At 43.4% G+C, this 25,088-nt stretch overlaps 1 protein-coding gene across 8 annotated transcripts in view; it reads right to left on the bottom strand.

The window, feature by feature from the left end:
• The window catches only part of sipa1 (signal-induced proliferation-associated 1), a 39,255-nt gene that overhangs the window by 9,362 nt on the left and 4,805 nt on the right, over positions 1–25,088 (bottom strand). For 5 of the 8 annotated variants that reach the window (XR_012773321.1, XM_075487817.1, XM_075487814.1 and 2 more), the window contains 9 exons: positions 12,796–14,400; positions 11,975–12,099; positions 11,697–11,885; positions 10,055–10,229; positions 9,671–9,774; positions 7,595–7,752; positions 6,585–7,191; positions 6,224–6,498; positions 5,181–5,558 (listed from right to left, as the gene is read on the bottom strand). Coding sequence is in view for 7 of the 8 variants with exons in the window: in XM_075487817.1 (XP_075343932.1) it covers positions 5,181–5,558; positions 6,224–6,498; positions 6,585–7,191; positions 7,595–7,752; positions 9,671–9,774; positions 10,055–10,229; positions 11,697–11,885; positions 11,975–12,099; positions 12,796–13,909 (3,125 nt within the window). In the remaining variant the exon portion in view is untranslated. Of the gene's footprint in view, positions 1–5,180; positions 5,559–6,223; positions 6,499–6,584; positions 7,192–7,594; positions 7,753–9,670; positions 9,775–10,054; positions 10,230–11,696; positions 11,886–11,974; positions 12,100–12,795; positions 14,401–15,046; positions 15,270–18,834; positions 18,948–25,088 lie in introns of those variants that run through there. The other 3 variants (XM_075487815.1, XM_075487818.1, XM_075487816.1) reach the window with 3 other exon arrangements.

Raw genomic sequence — 25,088 nt, forward strand, 5'->3', positions numbered from 1 at the left:
TTGGGTGTCACTGACCTTGCAGTATAATAAAAAATATCGTGTACTTATCATGTCCAGTCAAATAATTCAGATCTACATTGTGTAATGATGAAAATCTTATTCAATTTGGTATGTAGATGAATGCATTATATTGCATGAGTGTTTCCTTTATGCAAAGTGGGATTTGTAGTTAACCAGACTTTGACTGACTGGAAGTGCCAGGATGCTGATGATATGAGAATAATAAGTGCCCATCATTATGTAGATGATCATTTAATTAAAACAAAAGGGATTTGATGATATCATCACTAGTATTGAAGAGTTGAAGATCCACTGCTCAACCATATAAATGGCTTCCTGTTATCGTCTTACTCCCTCAAATTTAACGTATGTAAACTGTAAATCTTAAAGGTACAGAGAAGTGTGCACGGTTTTTAACATTTTTCTTTATATAATAACCAGAAACAGCTGTAGTACAGTGGAAACTGCTTATAGTGGTCACGAATATAGTAATCAACCGCTTATATAGATCAAAAGGCTTGGGACAGAATCTTTTCTATACAAATGCTGTTTAAATAATTTGTTTATAGTAATCAAGAAATCCGCTTATAATGTTCAGTTTTGGCCATTTTATGAATGTAAACATGTGCAAAAATAATTTTAAAACTACGTGTAGCTATTTTATTTTTTACTCCTTTGATTCCTTTCTGGACGTCTGCTTCTGCCTCGCTAGCTAACGTAACGAGTTGACACCGGGCAGCAAGCGTGCGAATCATGGCTGGAAAAAGGAAGTCATTTTCTCTGAATGAAAAACGTAGTCTCCTCAAGACGTATGACAAATGACCAAAAACGAGCCAACGAGATGCTGAGGCGAAGCTTGGCATTCCTCAGGCTACCTTGTGTAGTCTAATTAAGCAACGAGAGACAGTCATGAATGCGAGGGGGAGGATGAAGAAGAGGAGACCGTTGTCCCATCCATAGCTGAGATGAGGAATGCAGTTTGCATTTTAAAGACTGGTCTCCTGCATGGTGGTTTCAAAAACTTTGACCTTTTACATCGTTTTGAAAAAGAAGTGAACTTGGTGTTGGACAACACTCTGATCCAGGGAACCATGGATAAATATGTGAAGTGATTTCTTAATGCGGCGCAGCAGAGCCGCAACACAAAACAGAGGTAGCTTTAATTTTCTTGATGCAGTTATCTTCTATGTTGTTGTTCTATGAAACAGTTTGTTTCAAACTTTATTTTTAGACATGTTAAAAAATGCACCGGCGGCACAGCAGAGCCAACGCACAGAATAAGTTACATAGGCCTACTGTATTTGAGTTATGTCTGCGCATTGCGCAGTACTGTGCTGTGATTAGGCATTTGTTTAAAACTTTATTTTCAGACTTGTAAAAAAAAAAAAATGCACCGGCGGCACAGGAGAGAACAAGTTACGTACTGTATTCGAGTTAGCCTACAGTATGTCTGCGCACTGCGCAGTACTGTAATTAAACTTGCATGATAATAAAATTCAGTAAATGCTGAAGCTATCCGTTTCATTTCATTTTTCTCATTGAAAAACGATACAAATGGCATTTAGATGATATTCTGCATAAAAAAAACAAGTGAAATATCTGTACAGTAATACAAATTCGGTTTTAGTAATCAACCGCTTATAGTGTTCAAATTGGCTCTGGACCAACGTGATCACTATGAGCGGTTTCCACTGTATTAACAGCAGTAATAGTATTACTAGCCACTACTATCACTACTCCAGCAGGTAAGACAAGATGGACCCAAAGGCAGCTAGAGAACCACACTGCAGCAGGACCCAACAGGGCTTTGGAGGCCATCGACAGGGCAAGAAACACAGGCGATGGAGGTAGATCCCCTGAGCAGTGAGGACATCAGCACTCCCGCAGATGCGCAACCAACACGCCAACTTAAACAATCAGAGAAACGTAATAAGGTCAATTGGCCTGAGTCAAATAACCAGGAGGAATGGCACAGACAACATAAACTCTTGTGTAGAGTTTTCAGAACACCCTTTACGAGAATATGTGGATCGCAAGCTGAAAATGGTAGGCAGCATCTTATCTGAGGAGTGCAAAGGAGGGTTTGGTGAAACGACACCCCAACAAGCAATAGTCTCAATACAGCAAGAATGTAGGGAAACATACATCGAAGAACTGCTACAGGATAGATGCCAGCTATATAAGAGGTGGAGGAAAGCAGCCCCAGAGGTAAAAGTCGGTCTAAAGGCACTGTGGGCTGAGCTCCAGCAGAGGCTTGCCAAGCTACGCAGAGCAGACTGCGTTAGGAGGAAGAGGAAACAGAAGGCAAGAAGGGACTTCTTCAAGGACCCATTCCAGTTTGCCCACCAGCTACTGGACAAGAAACAAAGTGGAAAGCTTAACATCTCCAAAGAAGACCTGGAACAGCACATCAAGGGCCAATACTCAGAAGGGCTAGATCAGTGTCAGCTCCAGGCCCCAACGGTTTCCTGTATAGGCTATTTAAGAACTGCCCCCAGGTAGTGAAGATGCTGTGGAAGCTCATGAGGGTGACATGGAAGAAGCACATTAATCCTTCAGAGTGGCAGCAGGCTATTGGGATCTTCCCACCCAAGGAACAAAATTTCTTCTCCATCAACCACTTCAGCAGCATTGCCTTTCTGAACGTAGAACGCACCTAGCCAGAATAATGTTCAACTTTCTCAGGAACAACAACTACATTGACATGATTTGCCAGAAGTCTGGCCTTCCAGGATTCCCAGATTGCATGATGCATTCAACCATGGTCTGGGAGCAGCTACAGCATACCAGAAGGGAAAGGAGTGATCGACTTGTTGTGTGGCTCGACCTAGAAAAAACCCACAACTTAATACCACACGAGCTGATAGTAATTTGCATTGGAGTTCTTCTACATACCAGCCAGCATCACTATCACAAGCTCTACATGTGCTTCTATGCAAATGGCAGCAGATGAAAATTGGCATTGCTTTTGGATTCTCCATCTGGCTGATAATGTTTGTCAATGTCTTTGAGATCATCCTCACTGGAGCCAGGCAGGTGGTGAAAGGGCTAAAGTTACCAACTGCTGAAAGACTCCCAGCGTTGAGAAGCTACACGGACAATGTAACAACTATCCTGCAGACGGTCCTGTGCACATCAAGAGTGGTAAAGCGACTCGATGAGCTGACAGCATGGGCAAGGCTAGAGATCAAGCCATTGAAATCTAGGATCCTCTCCCTGAAGTAGTAGGAGCAAAACATGACAGCATGGTGTTCGTAGCAGGAGGAGAAGAAATCCCATGGCAAGCGAAGCAATCGATCCAAAGCCTTAGGACGGAGTACACAGCAGAGCTCTCAGACAAACAGGTGGGGAGGCAGGTACAAACGCAGCTGGCAGACTGTCTGGCAAGGATCAATAGCAGCGAATTACCAGGTAAATATAAGGTGTGATGCTATCAATTCACACTCTTACAGCAGTTTCCACTGAAGTCCATCAGTCTCGGGTAAAGGCAGGAGAAAGCACACCTAGTATTAGAGCTGAGGGAGTCAAGGGATCAGCTTGTAAGAGGCGCAGAGGCAGAGGTGGACCAAGCCATCAGCAGGCTGCAGCTAAAGAGGTCCCAGGCAGAGTGCAGAACAACCAAGCAGGTCTTGGGTGGGGAGATGGTTCCTCAATTGTGGTCCAAAGCGACAGAGGAGCAGAGGAAGAAGATTGTGGTGGAGGAGGAACAAAGATGGAACTGGAGTGCTATTACATCAAGGCCGTCTCCCAGGGCCAGCAAGGACCATGGACTTGGAGGCCATTACAACTAGAGTCATCAGCTGGGTAGACATATGTCGGATCACACAGCTTTATTACAGGAGCAGCCTATGACACCCTACCAGGACACGTGACCACTGTGCATCAACACCAACTCAGGGGCATTACAGGTGGAGATGTGCTCTTGGAGGTCTGCAGAGTCTCTGCAAGCAGTTCCCCAGTGGACCAGCAGAAGCTCAAGCATTTTGCTAGAGCAGGCGAAATCCACCAGAAGCCAGCGGGAAAAACACCTCTGCTTACTCCTGAAAAAGCGTGGGAGATGAGGGTTGACTTTGGCAGACAGCTAGTCTTCCTACCAGAGATCATGACGATCTCTCTCAGGCCAGACTGCGTCATCGCCATCATCAAGATCAACACTCAGATATGAACAGAGAAACATTGACACCTCCCCAAGCTCACAGTCCCTTTTGGAGGAAGGGATAGCAGCAGCAAATGAGTTCAAGTGACTCAAATACACTGAGCTGGCAGCGGAGTGTAGAGAGGCAAGCTAAGTAGCTGCAGGCGCTTTGTGGGGAAGTCATTGGTCCAACTTCTCAGGGCAGCTGGGATGACTGGGACAAGGCTACAGATGGCCACCAAGGAGTTGGCAGAGGAAGCCGAGAAGACAAGCAACTGGTTGTGGCTTCGGAGGACAGGGGAAAAACACTCCAGTAGGGTCAGCTGTAGGGGGTGGCGGGGGAGCAGTCCCCATCGGGCCACTGCTCCACCCACCGGGAGATGTACTGAGTAGGGTGCAAAACATTAGTGAACTATGGTTCCAGCTAACGACCACACAGCTGACCCAGAGGGCAGATAGAGCTAGTTTAAAACCATTTTATGTAGGGCTCAAACTTATGGTTATTTTCATTATTGATTACTCAGCTGATTATTCTCTGATTCTCAAAGAAAAAAGTTGGAGGTATCCACTCTTATTTTTTCTTTTGTCCAATCAACAAGATGCTAAAATATTCACATTACTGTGACATAATGAAAAGCAGCAAATGAGAAGTTCAGGCCATTAAATATATAAAGAATCATTTCCTGATATTCTGTATCTTAAGCTTAACACTTCTTAAGCTTTTAGTGTAAAATCTTAAGAAAGAAAGTAACACAATAGTAATTGTGGCTATCGTAAAAAAGATAGCATTAAATACAAAATGATGATATTTCCCACTAAAATGTGTGTCGCACTAGTTAAAACTGCACTTAGTGTAAATGTGGTTATAGTTAAAACTGGTTTAATTGAATTAACAAAGTGAGGATCTGGCATATCTGCTGTGCTGTATCACCAGCAGAATCTATTTAGATTAGCAGCATTTCTTGTGATTTCTTGAAGTTTGTCTTTTTGACGCTTTTGTGTGACAGGTTATAAGAACAGTGGTATTAGTCTTAGTAACACTCACCCGTCACATGTGTCTGTGTAGGACAGCTGTCTCTCCAAAGAGAGGCTGCGAGTGAGCTGCGAGGTGCTGCCCTCCTGGCTCTGATTGGCCGGTTGGTCCTGCAGAGAAGTGGCCCTTAACAATGGTAAACTGGGCGGTGTGAGGAGCGAGCTGGGATCTCCTTCACATGGCTCTTCATCACCAGACTGCTCTTCGTCCGCTTCTGCCACTGTCTGCACCTCCATCTTTTCCACCTCGCTGACCACACCCGCCTTCGGCTCATCCTCTTCCTCCTCTTCCTCTTCCCTCTCATCCAGCACCCAGGCCTCTCCTGACCGATCCTCGCCGGGCTTGCACTCTGCATCTTTGATGGCCTTCTGGTAAAGCTCAGAGAAACTTCTGTGGAACATAAAACAATGGCAGACTTTGTTTGAACAAAAGGGCCTCGCCTAGTCGCATTATGACTCATACATTAATCACAAAGAAGCCAAAAATAAAAATGGGGTTCTTCTGAAATCCCACTTTCAGCCATGACTTGTGACATCTTTGTGACAATTTGTGCCTAGTTGTCACAGACGTATAAATAAATCAGGGGTGGATTCTTCTGCTGCCAGCTTTGTGATGCTGCTTTTAGCTGAGAGCTGCAGAAATGTCCGGTTCAATATTGGTTTAGTTTGTTCTAAAAAATCCTGTCCACAGCTGTTTCTGCCCTCCCTTGGACTTCAGCAGAGGGGAAAGTGCTTCTTACAGTAGGACAGGCTGTGCCAGTGTGATTAAACATCATTAGAGGGATTCATTGGTTGTTAGCCAGCTGACTGCAGGCTGTCAGCAACAGAGTGAGCTGTGACCTCTGAGTGGTTCTCGTCCAGCTCTGGATTAACTTGTCCCTCTAATACCTCCTCCTTGTTTGCTGTTTTACCAACTCTCTGGGACTACTTTTCATTTCCTTCTGCTTGTTTGATACCCACGGCTCCCTTCCCCAGTCACACTCTGTGTCTGCTGACCCCACCGTGAACTTCTCCACCTCCCTCCCTCCTCCTCCTCCTTGCTGCAGCAGCACCCACCTGCGAGGCTTGCCGTTCTCATCTGGTGGGATCACGGTGATGTGGATCTTGTGTGCAGTGCGGAGCAGCCTGGTCCTCTCATCGGGACTCAGGCGAACCAGGGAGTGTCCGCACAGCCGCACCACACGAGCCCAGAGCTGCAGGCCTCCGCTCTCGGCATAGCAGAACCTCTGCAGCTCCGTCACGAAGCCTTCCTCATTCATTAGGAACCCTGGTTGCCCCACTCCGTCACGCAGGGGGGTGACCTCCAGTGCCTCGCATCCCCGCGTGACCAGCTGTAGAAAAACAGGACAGGATGAATTAATCTGAGAGATAATAATCTGCCCAGTGTGACATTTTAAATAGGGCTGCAACCACCCACCTCCAGCCTTTGCACCACCTCTTTTATGTCCTCCGCTTGATTTTCCAGCACACTGAGAGACACAGAGTCCCCACGCTCATAGAAGATATCCAAGCATGGCCCCCCATCCTTACTCTCCATCACTGCCTTCCAGCCGATGACATCCCGACAGGAGCAGTTGAACACCACCCTGCGTGTGTACCTCTCGATCAGCACCACCGACTCCGCCGACACTCCGAGCAGACAGGGGAGCTTATGCTCTCCTGCCTCCCATTCATAACTGCTGTTGACCATCACCGCCCACACCAGCGCGCCGGCACTGTGCAGCTCAGCTCCTTTAGCGCCCTTCAGCTTGTCTTTACGCTTGCTGCCCAGAGAGAGCAGAGGGAACTTGGTGGAGGAGTCAATGGGTGTGGTGGTCACAAAGTTCTTAGCCAGGTCCTTCAGGTATTCCTGCCTCGTTCGGGTAGCCATCGAGCGAAACTTCTCTGACTTCTCGGCAGCATTTTCAGCGTTCACTGCCTTTGCCAGGAGGAAGTCTCTGAAGGCAGACGAGCGAGGGAATCGTGCACCCTTAGGGAACAGAGGGCCAAATAATGGGATGTCTTTAGAGCGTGTCACAGCCACCCTGAGAGGGAAAGAGGAATGACAGAGTAAGAGACTGGTACAGCAGAAACGTTCAATCTATGTCTAGTTTTCAGTGCAGGAGGATGTTGTGTGCTGCTGCAGTGTTACAAATCACTGTTTTCTCCTAAGCTGCCACACACCAATGGTGATGGGAATATAATACCAATAATAACACTCGTACATCATCGACATGATCAAACAGCGTGGATTATCTTGCTTTCTTTTGATCTAAGCTCAGATCTTTTAATTTATTACTTATCTTAACACACGACTTCCCAACTAACGCATGGAATCCAAAGGCTTGAATTGAATGGCTTTAACAGAAAAGATGAATGTCTCGATTCATCACTAAATACTGAAGTATCATTGCCAGAGGCAGCGCGGCAGATAGGATGGAGCCAGACCTGTAATAGGTGTTGTCAGGGCAGGGCTCGTGAACCTGAACGATGATGAAGACGTGTTGGAAATGAGAGCGTATGGACTTTGGAGTAAAAGGCAGGGCGCCGGGCTCCTGGAACACGATCGTCACGATGTCGTTACCGATGTGTCGCTTCCTCAGCAACTGATGAGACAAAACAGAAACACAGAGATGGTAATTAATCTTCTGCAGCTCATCACTGTTAACTGAAGTAAAGAAGGCAACCAGCTGCATTTCACCAGACAGCTATGTTTGATCATTTTGCTTTGCCACATCATACTGTTTAAGTTGCCAGTGGATATACCCAGTTTTTGTTGTTAAGTTGTAACTGCTTTAGTCCAGGATTGGTGAGGATTTATAGAGATGCTTAAAAGTTGATGCACCCTTTAGAATTGTCTGCAGAAATATGACCTAAAACATCCTTAGATTTTGACACAACTTTTAAAAAAGTACACAAAAAGAGCACCAAGATTTTTAAAAGTGTTGTTGACCATCCTTTATTAGGGAGAATGATCCAAAATGTTGTATCGGGTTGATTAAAAGGAAAAATACTTATAAAATCAGCGGTTATTTTGAAGGTGGAAATTACAGGTGGAGGTTTTTTTAATCAATGGAATGGTAATTAGGTGTGAGTGGGTTCCCACTTTTAATTAATCAATGTTTTATAATGATATAGTAGTTCTAATAATAAAAAAAGAACAGAGATATTACAATGTCCAAAGTACCCCAACAAATTTTGGAGAATACACGGTAACCGTGCTTTGATTCTTTATATTTTGTTTTCAGGGGACCAGACTTTCTTGTGATCTTCCTCAGTGATTTTGAGCAATAGTTTTCCAGGCTGGCAGGATAATGCTAAGGTATGCCAAATGACACTAGAACTGGGCTGAAATCAGTGTAAACAAGTCCAGTCTTAAGAGTCTGAACCTCATCATTATTGAAGCAATGTGGGATCATTAGGCTGGAAAAGGGTTGATGCTACTGAGTCCACTATCAGGAGAACACTGCTGTGAATGGGAGGTCTGCATGTGCTGAAAGCCACTGGTGTCCAAAAAGAACATTGCTGCGCAAGTGTACGTTGATTGAGAAGCCAAAAGACTGGGGAAAATATGCAAGAACACTACCTAATCTGTGAAACATAGTGATGGTAGTATCATGGTTTGGGCCTACTCGGCTGCAGATGGACGAGAACAACTTGCCATCTTTGATAGAACAATAAATTCTAAAGCAGAATATCTGGATATATGTTATGAACCAGCTCAATAGAAAGTGGATTATGCAGCAAGATGACCTTATAAGCACAGGTGATTCCACCAAAGAACAGATACAGGAAGCATTAAGGGAGTCACAGTAGATAATGGAAGAAAAAGGTTTTATGCCTCACACAGGGACAGAAAACATTATAATTTCCCCCAATTAATAACTAACTTAATCTAATATGTTATGTGCTTTGTCCAGTTTGGTAATTCTTTCATATGTTTTTACATTTGTGTGAAAATGTGATGGAATTCTAAGGTGGGTTATACCAAATACCCACAGCTAAGGAAAGATAGAATCATTTATTAAATAACCAAGTCTTGGGACAAAAAGTTGAATATTTTTACAAACGGAAACTTAAAAAATCTGAATATCACCAGATTAAAAGAGACCAGATTACAGGCGGTTATTTCACAGAGTTCAAAGAGGCGTTTTTAAGGCTTTGCCACTCCTTTAATCTCCGTTTTTTTTGTGTCGTTTTCTGTCTCTTCATAAAAGACAGCAAACAGGCTTTAACCGCAGACAGCACAGAGAGGAACAGGAACAGTGAAAACCTTTTAGGTGGAAGCGAACACTGGGGGGCAGGATTTCTATGTCATGCTTGTTGTGCAGCACAGAGGCATTTTCTAAAGCTTTTGGCAAAGCATGACAGCCTGAACAGGGATGAGTGATGAAGGTTTTACAATGTCTGATGTGATCTTTTGAAGAAGCGAGGAGAAACATGTGAGAGTAATTCTGTGAAAGCCAACAGATGGACATGGTTTTCGAATATGTCACAACTCTGTTAGGTTTGGATTAGTCTTACCTGCTGTGTGTTGTTGGCTGTGTAGGGGAGCATCGTGGACACATGAAACATAATCTCGTAGTCCTGATAGCGCGTATAGAGGGAATGCGTTCCAGTGGAGTCCGCTGTAGACGCACATAACGCACAGAAACACAAAGAGACCGACAGGTAGAGAGATCAGCCATCGTTCTGCCACAGCCAGGCTGAAATCTGTCCCACTGGGAATACAGCTCGGAGATAATCAGCAGTGACTATGCTATTTTGCAGGCATTACTCAGATTACATGTGGGCAGATGGAAGTTATCTTGGGCTTTCAGTGAGACACTGATGCCCTTCAGATAACAGGACTGTGATAAAGTGAGATGTGGCTAATAGATCTGGGTGTAGCGCATGTTTTCAGCTCACTCTTGTTGTCCAGCTGAGCTCGGTATTTTTCCCAGCCCTTCAGACGCACCCGCTCCCCGAGCAGATCCAGAAACTCTTCGAAGGCCGGTCCGGAGCTCTCGTTGTTGTACATGTCTTCTTCTGAGCTCTGCCCGGCCCGACAGTACATCACACCAACCTTTCTCTGAAAATTCAGCTGCGATGGAAGGCAGAAAACACAGAGTTTAGTCGTGCCTCTTTCCACACTGCTTTCGTTCAAACTGTTCAGACTATTCTAACACCTATTTAAATTCCTTCACATGAATGCTAACATAGTTTAAACAAACACACGTGACAGTTTATTTCCTTCCTTTTTTTCAATGAGTCAGCTACAAAAGGTGGAAGTTGCCTACAGTGAGTGCATTAAAGGGGTCATATTATGAAAACATGATTTTTTTTCTGCACTTCAGAGAATATATATGGGTCAAAAACTCTGACATGTTTACAGGATACTGGCCCATGACAGACCCAGTTCGTCATCTTCACCCACAACTTCACTGCACCTTGGACTTTGGAAGCTGAAACTCTTGCTCTTGCATTTTGCTTTTCTATTTTATTTAGTTCTATTAAGACATAAATGATCTAAAAGCACTCATTTTCTACCCATTTTCCAATTAGGTACAATCAAACTTCTTGTTGGCATCTTATTAGGATTTTTTTCTCAGTTGAAAGTTGGAAATTTGGAGTTCCCATTTCTTTTGAATGCACTATATTCCCTTATAGCGTAATAACATGCATCAAGAGTCCATCCATCCATCCATCCATCATCTTCCGCTGGTCCGGGGATCGGGTCGCGGGAGCAGCAGCTTGAGCAAAGAGACCCAGACGTCCCTGTCCCTGTCCCTGTGGCATCAAGAGTCGTTGAGTGTAATTTGTGTCTATATATAGGTTTGCATTGTTGTGCAAAGCTGTGTGACTGAAGTCAAAAGAGGCGCATTATGTGGAAGAGGGTCCTGGAGTGGAGGGGAGTGGCTGACTCCACTGACTCCACCTCCTAAAACCGGCTACAATGAACCAGGCTGTAAAGACCCGCCTGAAAAGAGGAACTGTTGTGCTGCAATCATGTGGTATTTTCAACAAAGCATCCCGCAGAAATTTCATTAAGATCTCAGGAAGTTATGTCAACCTGTGCAGTGAATTTCATAATATTATCTTCTGGACTTGTGCGTGAAATGAAGAGGATATCTGAAATTTGGGCCATTTTTGGGAGTTTCTAAGGCTTGAAGAATTTCTTCCTTTTCTCATTTAAATCAGCGAAATTAAATAAAAAAGCATTTTTGTATGTCAGTGATTATTAACATGATGAAAAAAACACAAAAGTGGTCAAAGAGGATGAGCAGGAGCTTATATTAACGACTCTTTTTACTGGACTCAGCTGGGTCAAAATGAGCCACGAACTAAGTGGCTGCAAAAGTAACTGAAAGTTGCACTTCACATGTTCACGACACAACTGATCACCGTGCACAGCAGGTATGGACTTAGAAATAAGCACAAAATGTTCTGGGAAATTCAGTCTGACCTTTGAACTAAGCTGATGCAATTCTACACTATACAGTGTGCTGCAAAGCTTTCTGGCTGACACACGTGCAGCAGCCTGTTGTGTCACAAATGTAGCGTTACTCACCCCCTGTTCGTCCAGTTTGAGCAGGGTGTCCCGGACCTTTGGGGAGTTTGAGGCCAAGCGAAGGCAGTGTAGGTTGAGTTCAGGCATGATGAACTCCAGCAGCCTCTTTGGAGACAACCCTCTGGGAGTCGTGTGACGAGCGGCAGACGGCACCGACTCCTCGAAGATGGAACCTCGCAGTGTCTTCATCTGAGGAGAAGATTCACCGTCAAATCATTTTCACACCTGCTCAACCTGAGGTGAAGCCCAAAGAAGGTGGGGATAAAGTGCAAATTTACCTCTGTGGTGCGAAAGATGATTCTGTAATTGTACTGAGCTCCACTGGAACCTTCTTTCTCCTCTCGCCGGAAGCTGATGGCCACTGGGCCGAGGCGATCATCGATTCCAAAGAAATTCTGATGTTCTGTGATGAAATACCAGTGAAGCAAATAATGTATTGAACAGTAATGGGAGTCCCTTCTTCGTTCAGAAAATTGTGCCTATTTTGGGATCAAAATAAGAGGCTTTACAAAAAGTATCAGGATGTGGAGGAAGGTTGAATCTTATATTCTATTATTTAAAAAGGGAAAACCAATTTTACACCATATTTTGTACCACAGCAAGACGATATGCTGCATTTAACACTTTATAACAGCAAAAAAATTAAAATACAGCCCCTCTAAAGTTAAATCATGAACCTAGAACCTCCCAGAAAAGGTATAATTCTGGGAAAAATACTGTCAAAATAGCTCAATAATGGGTTTTTTTCAGCTTAGAGGTCATGCTTAGTAAGACTTGTGGCAAATTCATTTAGCAGCAGGACCGATAACTAGATGAGATATAACATTTATATGCAGTTGAATATAAATTAAGTCAAATGAATGTATGCATTTTTCATTGATGTTCAGTAAAGACTGCTTGGTTTCAGATAATAATCTGTCCAGAGAAAAATGAGCGATTGTTGAAGCTTAGTTAGAAATGCCTCCATTTAAAGCAGATTGCACAGTTAAAGATTCTGTTAAAGAATCACTTTTACTCTTATATGTTCCCCGTGTTTTACAGCTGGATAAGCAGGCACTAAATCAGCAAAGCTCAAAGTGTGCCGTGGTGTTTCACGTACCTTTCATATAGAAATATTTGCGATAGTAATGGGCTCCCAGATCAGCATGCTCTATAAAGTAGTTGCTCTTGCCCTGCAGTTGGACGTGACTCTCTCTGGGCTCCTCCAGGACTGAAACTGCATCGTTGGGGGTTCGCAGGCTTAACCAAAGTCCCCGTCTACCCGAGGACCAACCCAGACCCACCTGTTCCTCTCCTCCTGTCTCGTTGCGGAAGTGGGGACAGCTGAGGAGGAGCTCGTTATCGTTTCCATCACCTTCATCGAGCAGCAGCGACTGTTCGGGGTCATCTGCGTTCCCCCCGTTGCTCCCCCCGCCCTGCGCAGGTGAGCACGGGGTGGACTGGGAGAGGGGGCGCAGCTGGGAGGCAGCTGAAGCCCCTGAGGTGATATTCTTTTTGCGTCCGATGCTGTCTCTGTTTGTGGCCGCCTCGGTGAGGTCAAACAGGATGCTCTGAACATCATAGTGGGCAAAGTTCCTTACCCACGCTCCACCTCCGAGGTTGTCGTATGGACCTGGTTGAGGGATCTGAGGGGGGGTAAATTTAGACTTTTTACTGAGACCTTCAGGCTTGGGCGGCTTCGCGGGTTTCGGGGAGTCACCAGTGGGAACTGACAGACCTCGGAAGAACCCATCGGGCTCCGGAGGGTTGCCCTGCAGTCCTAAAAGCAGGAAGGGGTCTTTGAAGCGGAGGGCGTTTGGACTCAGGGGCCCTTGATCTTCTGCTCTTGGCTCCTGAGCTTGAATCTGTCTCTCCAGGGACGACAGGCTGCCATATTCCCTGTGCAGAAACACAACTGAGTCCCCCTGAGCTCCCGGACCCACCTTATCCCCAACCACTCGGACCACTTTGCCTCCTGTCTTCCCGGAGGAATCTAAGTCTCCTAAGGTCACATCGCTGTTGCTCCTCTGCATGATGTGGCCCCGACCCACCGACCTCAGGTTCAACCCCACCAGGCTGGGAGTGAGGCTGTCTGCGTCAGCTCCATCGCCGTCCCTCCTGGGAGGCCATTCCACTACACCGGCTTCCCGTTTGGGGTCAAAGTTGACGGTGGCAATCGGCGGCCGCACATTCTGCCGGCGAAACTTGCGGATGAAGAGATCATCTGACTGCATGGCGTCTCCAGAAAGCGACTTCGAAGCTAATAATCTTTTCCTAAGAGTTAACTTTTTATCCCGGTCTCTGCGGTGCTGGTGTGAAACGTGGGGGTGCTGCGCATGAAGAGGAAAAAAATCGAGCTAAGTGAACGCAACGAGTGCAGTCCTCATTCACACCACTTAGGATGGCTGAACTCTCTCAACCCTCGGGCTCTCATAGGTGCCTCTGTGAGATGCCACACCTTGTCAGTGAGTTCTTGAGTGTGAATGATGAAGACAGAGGAGAAAACGCAGCTGCTGCTCGCTGCAGGGGTCCATCCAGGTGTGCAGATGTGCGTTTACTTCCAGTTGTGGGTTGCTCCTTCCATTGGCGTGAGGATGAGAGAATCATCACTGGAGCCCGACTCTCTGCCCTCTGAGTAGGAGAGGCTCTGTTTGTATCAGCCTGTCTGACATGGCATCCGTTGGTTTGCACTCCTCAGTGCCTGCAGCCTTCGTCCACTGGCCACCTGAGCAGAGAACGACAGAAAGAAATGCCTTTGTCAACCTTATCCTCTTCATCGCTCACCCACACCGCTGCGATCTGAATCAGCAGCTTTATATTCAACCTCTGCAGCCTGCCAGGAGACCCGGGAACACTTTGTGGAGAGAAATGCTTTTGATAAACAAGTATTGAATTCCAAAGAAAAAAGCAGCAGGCAGCTCTGACGTGTGTTTTATTGTTGAGTAATGCCTTGTACCTCTGTTTTCTCATTATTATTCTTTCCTTTAGACACTTTCCGTTCTGACGTTTCCCAAAATAGTTCTATAGCAAACGTAATGCTCAGCACATCCACCCTGCACACGCTCACAATAGGCCGTATTAAAACAGGGGAGGGGGCCTTCCTGGCTCACTGACAGTGTGCCAGCATACAAGAAGAATAAGTGCAAGCAGGCTCTCGCTCCTACATATGTTCAGACACACATGGCCAGTTTTGTTGTTTACTCCTCCACCACATGAAAAGAAAGTAAAACAAACTTTTTTACACGAACAAACTCAGGAAGTGAAGGGTAATTTAACAGCAACGGCTTTGTGCCAAAGCCTATGAAACCGAGCGCTTCCCTTTTTTTAAATCAATCAGAATTGATCTTCTTTAAATCGTAATAGCAACTTACCCACAAAGTGTTGTCAACAGGTCAACATCGGCTTGTTTGTGCCATCATGTGACGCTTGTGCCTCGTCTCTGACCGAACTTACGTCAATTAGCTCGAGCTGAATGCTCTTGCTGCTGTCAGTGAGGTACGAGGCTTCTTCCTGTCTGGCTTTCTCACATGCATCTCCTCTCTGGTGCTTGCAGCCTAAAGAGCAGGTGCAGTGGTGCAGAGCAGCTACCAGAAAAAGTGACACACACACACATTTGTGTTTCCATCACTTCAGAGGACATTGCATCGACTTACGTTCTGGAGAAGAACTCTAAGCTTGTGTCGTGTCTTTAATTCAAAGAGCTTCTTCAGTGTGACTCTGTAAACAGGTCTATTCCCTCAATTAGATATAAGAATATGCACACATACACATACAGAAATGTCATATAAAAGGGAGGAAGTCACCAGAAATCTTTGTTTCCCCTCCACGTCTGCTTTCACTCTCCCCATTTCCTAACGCAACGAAACTTCATCGACACGCATTCAAAATCCTCTGAGTTCATCTGAAAGCTGACCAACTGCTGTCTGCATCCCAGTTTACCAACAATTTTTAATAGTGTACCAAGAGATGTTGATGAGCATCGAGGTGTTCACATTAAAGAAAATACTGCAACAGGTTTGTTTGTCCGTTTTAAAAAAAGGGAACAGGTTTGTGCTTGTTCTATTGAACTGCTTCTGGGGGAATCTCTTTAATCCTCGTCCTCTGCGCTAGTCTTTTGTCAGTCATGTCACATCTTTGTCCGTCTGCATCTTTTAAAGATTAAAAGTGATGTGTGATCTGAATGACTGAGTTGAATGTGTTAGTTCTGTGATAAACTAAAACTTCTCTATGGATGGAAAGCTGGCATATATGTTAGGAGGCCACAGTTACTCCTGTTGTTTTGTTGAATGACCTTACAATGACCAGACTCTTCATTTTCTCAAGGTTAAACCATGAATACGAGCAACGGTTTTGGTGGTGAGGCTCTGCTCATGGAGCTCATCCAGCTTTAAAATAATCACAAGGTGTAATTTGTCTGATATGAATGTCAGTTCTGGTTTTATTTGTATGAATCAAACCACGGTAAAATATTCATTTACATGCTAATAGGCTCTATTTAGCACCTCTGATTGATCCAGGCTTCTGTCTTCATGACAGTGCATGACATCTCTGACTATATGCGGTTCCCCATCTGAAATACAAGCACTGGATCAGACAGAGCAGCCTCTGTGCACTGTCTATATGGTGCCAAGGCCTCTGACATTGAAATCCTGCTCATGTTTCTCTCTGGGAGCGTTCAAATGATCTTACACAACATTACCCGTGTGGGCTCATACGATTTCTGCCAATACGCACACACTAGGTCCAGTATAATCTGCATGCTTTTACAATGCCATTAAAAGTGTGAGGAATCCATTTTCAACACCGTCTTTAAATGGGCAAAGATTATTGGCAGCAGGCTATTTCTTAAAAAAAAAATCCCAGGTTGCCTTCATGATCCGAAAACAAATCAAATTTCCAGGGTTGGCCAGAGACACACCACCAACAAAGAGTGAACTGAATGCTTATCACTTGCTGCTTCTGTAAATCTCACATGGTCCTCAGTTTCTTAAGACCCCCGCCAACTTTATGAAACAGCCATTGTCTGTGCAGGAACCTTTTTTCTGCAGCCTCCGCCATAGATTTATAATAACCCTGTTTACACAGCCCTGGACAAACTCCACAAACAAGACAACTAGGACAAGCAAGGCAAGAAAACGATGAAATGTAACTTAAAATGGATTTTTGTAAATCTATACTGATGAAAGGGAGTTTAAAAAGGGAACTAAGAAACATTTTTTTCTCACCATATATCTCTCATTTTGCTTATGGGGACAGACATGCGCTTTGTCTTGTAGGCTTCTATCAGTTAGACACATTTCTCAAGGGTTTTTGTCCGGTGCAGGTCACCAAATATGGGTCAAAACACACTGGAAGAAGTTCCAAACTGGTAAAAATGTTTTAAAGTTATATCTACAGTGAAGATGGTGGTTTGATCTGCAGAGACATGCTTGTAAATATGGCTTCAGAAAGATTATATATATAAAAAAAAGGTTGATCTTCTGGGCAAATAGTAAAATCTTAACATTTTTTAATAGTTATTGTATGCATTGATATAGTTATTCCTTCTTTAACTGTTTGTATTCTGAAATGTTATGTTTAAATATGCATATTATGCATTATTTAATTAATTATGTGCATGAAGTGACGAAGTGTACGAAGAAGATGATATGGCAAAGTAACCCAGAACATCAAACTGTGTGAATGTATTGTGTTTTGGACCTTGCACATGAAGAATTAATTGTGAAAATGGAATATACATAAAAATAAAACACATCTAAGTGATTAGATTAGTGCATCCCGAAGATTTCTGTTACAATCTAAGTTGGCTGAATAGTTTTGATGAGTAGAGTTTAGAAATTTGCCAAAAAGAGGGAAAAGCAAACACACAGTTTTGTGTTTAAACACAGCTAAAGATGGATGAATTAATCCAGTGCAGTATTCAAGTCTCCCTCTCCAGAACCATGCTGTTGTCCAAAAATGGTCATTTCTGATTGAAAAAAACCCAACGTGGTGATGAACACTCCTCAGACATTTTGGTCCATATTGACATGACAGCATCACGCAGCTGCTGCAGATGTGTCGGCTGCACATCTATGATGCCAATATCCTGTTCCACCACATAACAAAGTTATGTTCTGTTGGACTGAGATCTGGTGACTGTGGAGGCCATTCTGAAGCATATGGCCTATATCTATCTATATATATATATATATATATATATATATATATATATATATATATATATATATATGAGACAAAAATCCTAAAGAAATGTGCCAAATCAAACAAAACCCCGTGAACCAAGTACATATGTAGGACATATGAACACAAATTGTGCCGCTTTTCTATCAACCTTAAAATTGCATAATAATTCAAATACATTTACATTTAAATCTACATTTGACTAACCCTTTCTAGTGGCTGCATATTGATAAGTAATTATCCCAATGCTCCCAAAGATTTGGGATTTCTAATTGATATAAATTCCCCTTTCACCAGAAAAAAAAAAAAAGCTAAATTAGTCTATGTGGTAAAAAAATAAAAAAAGATCCCGTTGGATCCTGTAAATATGCACAAATGTACCTAAAGAAAAGTTACGGCAGCCGATGTGTTGAACTCCTGTGACATGCTTAGCACAGAGAACATCAAACCTCCATCACAAACCGAAAGTGGTAAAACTGAATGCATGCGGTGCTGACCCCGTTGCAGTTTTGACAGTCTACACGTTTATCTCTGGGCCAAGAACAAAAAAAATGGGTAGAACTCATCTACCAGGACCAACTTCTTCCTTTATAAGGCACAGAATATTTAGACACCAGATATATTTATCGGCTGTCTCAAAATCTCCTGTGAGATTAGCTTGGGTAATTGGATAATTTATTGTTAGCATGATGCCTTACTACATGAAACAAACCGGTACCAAATAACCTGCATTTCAGGTTTTTAACTGATAACGACTGCATTTCATTTACTTTTATTTACTGGCATGATTCACATAATCTTCTGAGTGTTTCAGCATCTAACCAGTAATCGGGGGGTAGAATGTTTTTTGTCTGTGTTCACCACAATAAACACATAGCTACGCCTTAAATAAATCAAGTAAAATGATCTTCTACAGAAGAAATTCATTGATGCAAAGTAGCCAAATGTTTGATAAGCAAGTCAGTCGTTGGCTCACCATGAGAGACGTGTGATGTCCTCAGTCAGACCTTCAGTAAACCAGAGTGGCGCCTGAAATTAATGATACCGTCCCTTTAACAGCAACCTCGTACTGTATAGAAACTGTCCTCGGTGTTACAACTACAGAGAAGTATGTAATATACCCTACGCAGAAGCACAAAGTGAAGAGGAAGTAAAGACTTTGGTCTCTGCCTTACATTTCTGCTCTATTTCTATTGAAGACCAGTGTGTGTAATTTTAGTGTCTTTCCTGCCACAAGCATTTAAATGAGATTGACGATGTCATCGTTCAGTTCTTCCTCCCAACACAAAAAAATCAGCCAAGCTAAGTCATTTAAACAGCTATGCCTTGATCCACGAAAAAAAAAACTGCTAGAACAAAACCTTTAATAACCAGCTTAAGCTTCTCCCAGGACATGTCATATTGAACCCTGTTCTGGGCAGATATAATCAGAAACAGATTATTTTATGCTGTGGGTTCATCTGAGTGGAGATGAAAAACAACTTACGCTATCAAGGATTGAGACGATATTCAGCAGTAGGATATTTTTTGTGTTCCTTTTGTTAATTACAGCCAGCTTAACTTGAATAACTCACAAGTTATGTTTTATGTTATGTGTTTCCAAAACAAATTAACAAGAAATCATCAGATGAACAAGGTCTCGCTCTCCAGTTCTGTGTCCTGGATCTCATCAATCACCTTCGGCATGTACTGGACTAAAAAAAAAAAGAGCTTGTGCACAATAATCTGCAGATGTTAATTCCTCTTTGAATACGGCTGTAGGCTGAAACTAAAGATGGCTGACACCATGGTGATGGTGCAGTTGAGTCACTTTCTGCCCATGCATAAAACGGTTAACGACTGTCCGTGCAGAGGCCCTGCAGCGAGGTGTCAGGGAGCAGCGCACATCAACTGCCCTTTCTCTTGTTCTTGTAAGTCACAGATACTTTTTATAGCAGTAGCTGCATGGATTTAACAGCATCCACGGCGCACACGCATTTCTCCGTGTCAGTCTAACATGCACATGTGAGTAACAATTGATGGAAACCTTGAGCCACAATTCTACAACCCTATCACAAGACACTTGAGCAGAAACCACTTTAGAAACATTCCATGAAATGGTTTGGAGGAGGAACTGCACAGTCGGTTTGGCTGTTTTTTTGACTGATATTTGATGCCTTTGTCACCTCCAACCTTTTCCTCGTTTCAGGTGAAACCAGTCGTGGATGATAAATTTTGTTCACGTGTGCCCTGCTTAGCAGTGCTATTCAAGATGAATTTAAACTGATAAACACAATAAAATTGTTTACTTTTGCCACAGTTTCAGTCCAGAAGCGATTACCTCGACATGCAGATGATGATATCCAGGATTCTTTTAAAGATCTGGAGCATCAGAAACCACTGGGAGGCCTGCGGCCTTCGAAGGATTCCCTCCTGGTACCAGAACCAGACGATGATCTGCATCCAGAACACTGTTTTTACCCTTGAAACGAACAAGTTAAAACTATGAAGAAAGTGCTGATCTCAGTACCATTCTCCCATTAAACTAGGCTGTATGTTGGTGATGAAGAATGCCTGTTTTGTTGTATTTTTATCTACTGGAATGACTGGAAGTGTCATTCTATGAATTTCCTTACTTGAAATAATTTAATTTAGCATCAGATTTAATTGTTCTTTTTGTGCCAGATTCATCTTAAAGGGCCATCACTGTGCGAGGTGAAGGCTTGGCTCGGCTGCTGACAGTGAGTCCTGCTTCCATGTTAAGCCCAGTACAAGGTTAATGAGGCTCTGGTGTACAACGGACACAAACGGAGGTTACAAGAGAGGCGAGTTAAACCTGCACCGTTTTGGGGAAGTCACGGCCGCTTGACTTTTTCTGTGCCTGCGCGTGCAAGTCTGTGTCCTGTGAAACAGGAAGAGATGACTGACTTTTGAACCTTGAGAGGATGAGTGTCGTCATCCTCTCAACTCGACACTTCCACACCTACATAAGACCCCCTGGCACACTGCAGCATGAATGAGCAGATTTTTAGTTTCTCCCACTTACCGAAGTTGACTCAACCTTCAGCTCATCAAGCTTAAATCAAAATAACTGCTGACAGTGCCACCATCTGAAGTGTTTAATGGTGAAGGAGAAGTAGCGTGCTGATATAGAGGACTGAGATTCGATCTCTTTTCCCTTCAGGTGAACCTGCGGCGATCAGCTTAACTGCTTAGCAGCAATTAGATATGACTAGTGACAGTTGTGCTCTTACTGCGGGCTTTTCAACTTCATCATGTCAGGTTGCAGTCGTTTATTCGACCCGCAGACGTAACGTTGGGTGTGAAATACACCGTTTTCCTGCTCATATTGTATGCTACAAGTCTTTCTAAGGGAGCGCTGCTTTTATATGTGACATAAAATGATACAAAAAGGGGAAGAAAGCAGCTCTAACAGCAACATTTGGCAATATGTCCATCGGTGCATGTTTGTTTTAACTCTAGCTTCTGTTGGAAGTTCTTTAAAATGACTAGCTTCATTGTCTGGAGAGGTAAACTCTTTGTCTTTATAGTTAAAAGCTGCCTTGCCGATCCTTAACCGCAAGTTCTGAATCAACTCCTAATAGTGATTGATTTTGGGAAATTTAAAGCCAGGCTCAGTCTCACGCTCATTATTGATCGCGTGCAACCCTGCAACATTTAGGATCGGGTTGCATTCTCGTTTTGCTTCAGAAATATGTGACACTGAGCCTCAGCAGATGCTTTTAAAGGAGTAAATGTGTATTATTGTGGTTGGATCCGATTCAAAAAATGAGTTCACTCTAATGCCCAGCATCCCTGCTGAGCACCGCCCCCACCACACTGCGGACAGCGAACTGGGCCAAGTCCAGAGACTTCTAAGTGCTGCACTCAATTTTTTTGTGAAGTGTTTTATCTCTCTTTTTTTATTCAATGTATTTTGCAAATGTCAGTCTGAGCTATTGATCCCCAAAGACACATAATCTGTGGCACCTGGTGCTTCACTGTCTGGTAAAGAGAGGGGAAAAAAAAGAAGATATCTGTCAAGATGATTCGAAAAACATCAGAAAATCTGTTTCCATTAACGTGAACAATATCTTGCTCTGACAAACTCGTGCTCAAGCCAACAACTTTTGATCCCGTCATTGATAATCTTTGGTGCAACACGTTGTTTTCCACATGCATCACAAGTGATGCTGTTTTACAGCTCTGCAAGGTGATTCTGACCGATATCAGAAGACTATTAACGTTGGTTAGAGGTGCGGACGATTATATCCTTCAAATATGATAAATTTTTTTATCAGTTGTGATTAAAAACTATGATTATTTATGTGTTCTGTTTTAAATAAGGGCCTGAAGAAGTCTGAAGGGGGAAAGAATTGTGAAATAGTCGGTAAATGCAGTCTTTGTCTGCGTAAGTTGTGCTGCATGGCACAGTTATTAAGGTTATATGTGGAGGTCAAGACTTCCTCTTGGTTCCATAGGATAAATTGGAGAAAAAAAAAGTCTTCTGCCTAATACATTATTAATAACACTGGGCTAAAGGGGGTGAGGGTTACCATGGTGTTAATTATTCATTGGTTGGTTGGAGCTTATTTGTTATGATTTATATCCAAGTCTGTGCCTGACTTCTCTGAGGATGTGCACCCTGTGTGCTACAGTAAACCGCTGTGGTAAAGGTCATGTGCTGTGTGACTTCAGCCGCGTCTGGTCCAGTTTCAATTTGTTGTTTTTCTTCTTCTTCTTTCTTCTCCAGTAAGAAGACGAGGTTAGAAAACAGGTGGCTAAAAAGGCAGCAGAGACGGGTGATTACACGAGGAAGCTTCACAAATCAGAGCATGTGGATTATTTTGGTTTATTTTTCGCTCAGTGAACTTCACCTTAATGTGATGAGGAAGTATGCTCAGAAAAGCTGCTTGTATACATTGTGTTGTACATTTTAAGACTTCACTTCCTCTTTTTTTGACACTGCAAGCTAAAACTGGTGCCCTTAAAAACAAGCATTGTTGGTGCGTACTGCAGTAAAATGAAGGTGCCTAACTCACACTTATTGTCTGTGGTGTTATTTGCCGTGACATCAACACTGTGTGCTGGCAGAGGACTGCCGCTTCCTGTGTATCTGAAAATACACCTTGTGGCAGGCCGTGAGTGTGACAAAGGCGGGGAGACTCAAGGCCTAAATGTGAGAGGTGGTTTGAGGTGTGTGTCTTTGTGTGTTTGCTGACTCTTTTAAAACAGCGTCCGAGCCTTGTAGATGCAGCACAGAGTCCACATAGTGACAGGAAGAGCAGCTGTCCCTGTGTGTGTGTGTGTGTATGTGTGTGTGTGTGTGTTCATGTGTGGGCGTGACAGGGAAAGGAACTGACCCTCAGCGTCATGACTGTATCTATTATGTTGAGCTCAACGGTTCACTGTTACCCCCTCTGTCATCTGTGCAACCAGCTCTGAGACAGAACACAAGAGATTACTCAACATTGCCTAAATGGCAGACTGTAGCATTTTAATCTACCTTGTCTACTTTCAGAGGAAGAGAGGCTGACCTCTGCTTCCTCACTGTCCTCGCTGTCCACAGAAATGCAGCCTGTGAAATGGCTGCTGCACCAACCTCATCCCCATTTTTCAGCTTAAAATCTTCTTTCATGGGAGTAAAAAAAAAAGATGAAAAAAACTGGATGAGTTGTGGTATCAGCTGAGAAAGGCCACTTCTTAATGGTTGCCATTTAATTTACAAGCAGCACTGGTTCCGTCTATGCCCATTAAAAACTCAGAGGACGCAAATTGCTCTCATTATTCTGAGGAACAGACTAATGTCTCTTGTTGGATTTCACAACACAGATATCTGTTTGGGTGACTTTTTTCTGCTTTCCCACAAAAGGAGAAGAGAAGGTGGCTGTTCTTAAATCGCAGGTTACTGCATGTGCAAATGTTTTGCAGTTTTATTGTTGCAGAACGTGCAGATCAAAAGATGTATATCGAATTCTAGATATATTATAATCTGAGTATATAGATTTTACCAGTTACATGATGACCAAAACTAAAAAAAAAACTAAAAAATCTGACGGTAAATCCTGGGAACAGACTATTTTGGTGCATGCAAGCACTCACTGCTTGCTAGCTGCTAGCTTACAGCCTCTCTTGTGTCTGGTGGCCTTGTGTCATTTATACCAGCAGCTCTGCACCTTCTGACCTACATAAAAAAAGAGCAGCTCATGCACCAATATGCTTACTATGGTGATGCAGACAGCGGCTGATTTACTGGAGCTTCTGTGTGATGCCATGTGCATGACTTACGGTCACATTCACATCTGTGGCTTTACATTTGTGAATGGAAACACAGTGTGACACCAGGAGGCTGCTATACATTCTGTGAAATATTAGCGAGCTCTTGAGTCTGCATGCCGTGATAGAAAGAAGCTGTGTGAAGTTTATCAGTGACTGCCTGCAGCCAACATTAATGTTACTGCTGCAAATTCATTTTCATCAAAGTATGCAATTGACTTCTAAGTTCTGTTCCTGTGAGGCACATATTACTGTCATGTTGATAAAAATGACCAAGGCCAAAGGGAAGCGAATCAGAACTTGCATTCAAAGCAAACACCAAATACCAAAGCAGCCCTCTTCCCTTCTATGTCACACAGATCACATCTCTGCTGTCAGCTTCCTGTGTGTGGTCACCGTTTGTCCCCCACCCGGCTCGACCGACTGTGCAGTACTGAACAGTTTATGTGCTGAAACCGATCTCTCCTCTCACTTCTTTATTACGAGCGCCTTTTACGTGTAAATGAAACAGTTGAGGATGCAACTTCCTCCTCCTCATAGCTGCGACAGAACAAAGAGGCTCTTTACTCTGATATAAACACAATGATGATGTCTCATATTTCACACTTTATTCCCAGAATAGAATACTTCACAAGGGTATTTTTAAACTCCTATCAACGCAGGATGTTTTCTGCCTTTTTGATCTCCATCGACCGAGCGTAGAGATTAAATGACGTGGCGCGTGCATCGGTGAATGTTTAGTCCTGGACTGCTTTCAGTGGCTCTGAACCCTCCTGAGTGCACTTTTCTGGTAACAGCAACAAGAACAATGAGAAGGAGCCACCACTCCACTTAATGGCTTAATGTATGTATGACATAATTGAGTGAGACATTGTGATTAAGGACAATGAGCTTGAATTTATTTCTGGAAGGGGGCATTTTTCTACGTGAGCTTCAGTTCAGGGCGTAATCTGTTTGTGTTTATATAAATATGTC

Source organism: Odontesthes bonariensis, chromosome 16 (genome assembly GCF_027942865.1).
Source record: "Odontesthes bonariensis isolate fOdoBon6 chromosome 16, fOdoBon6.hap1, whole genome shotgun sequence".
NCBI lineage: Eukaryota > Metazoa > Chordata > Actinopteri > Atheriniformes > Atherinopsidae > Odontesthes > Odontesthes bonariensis.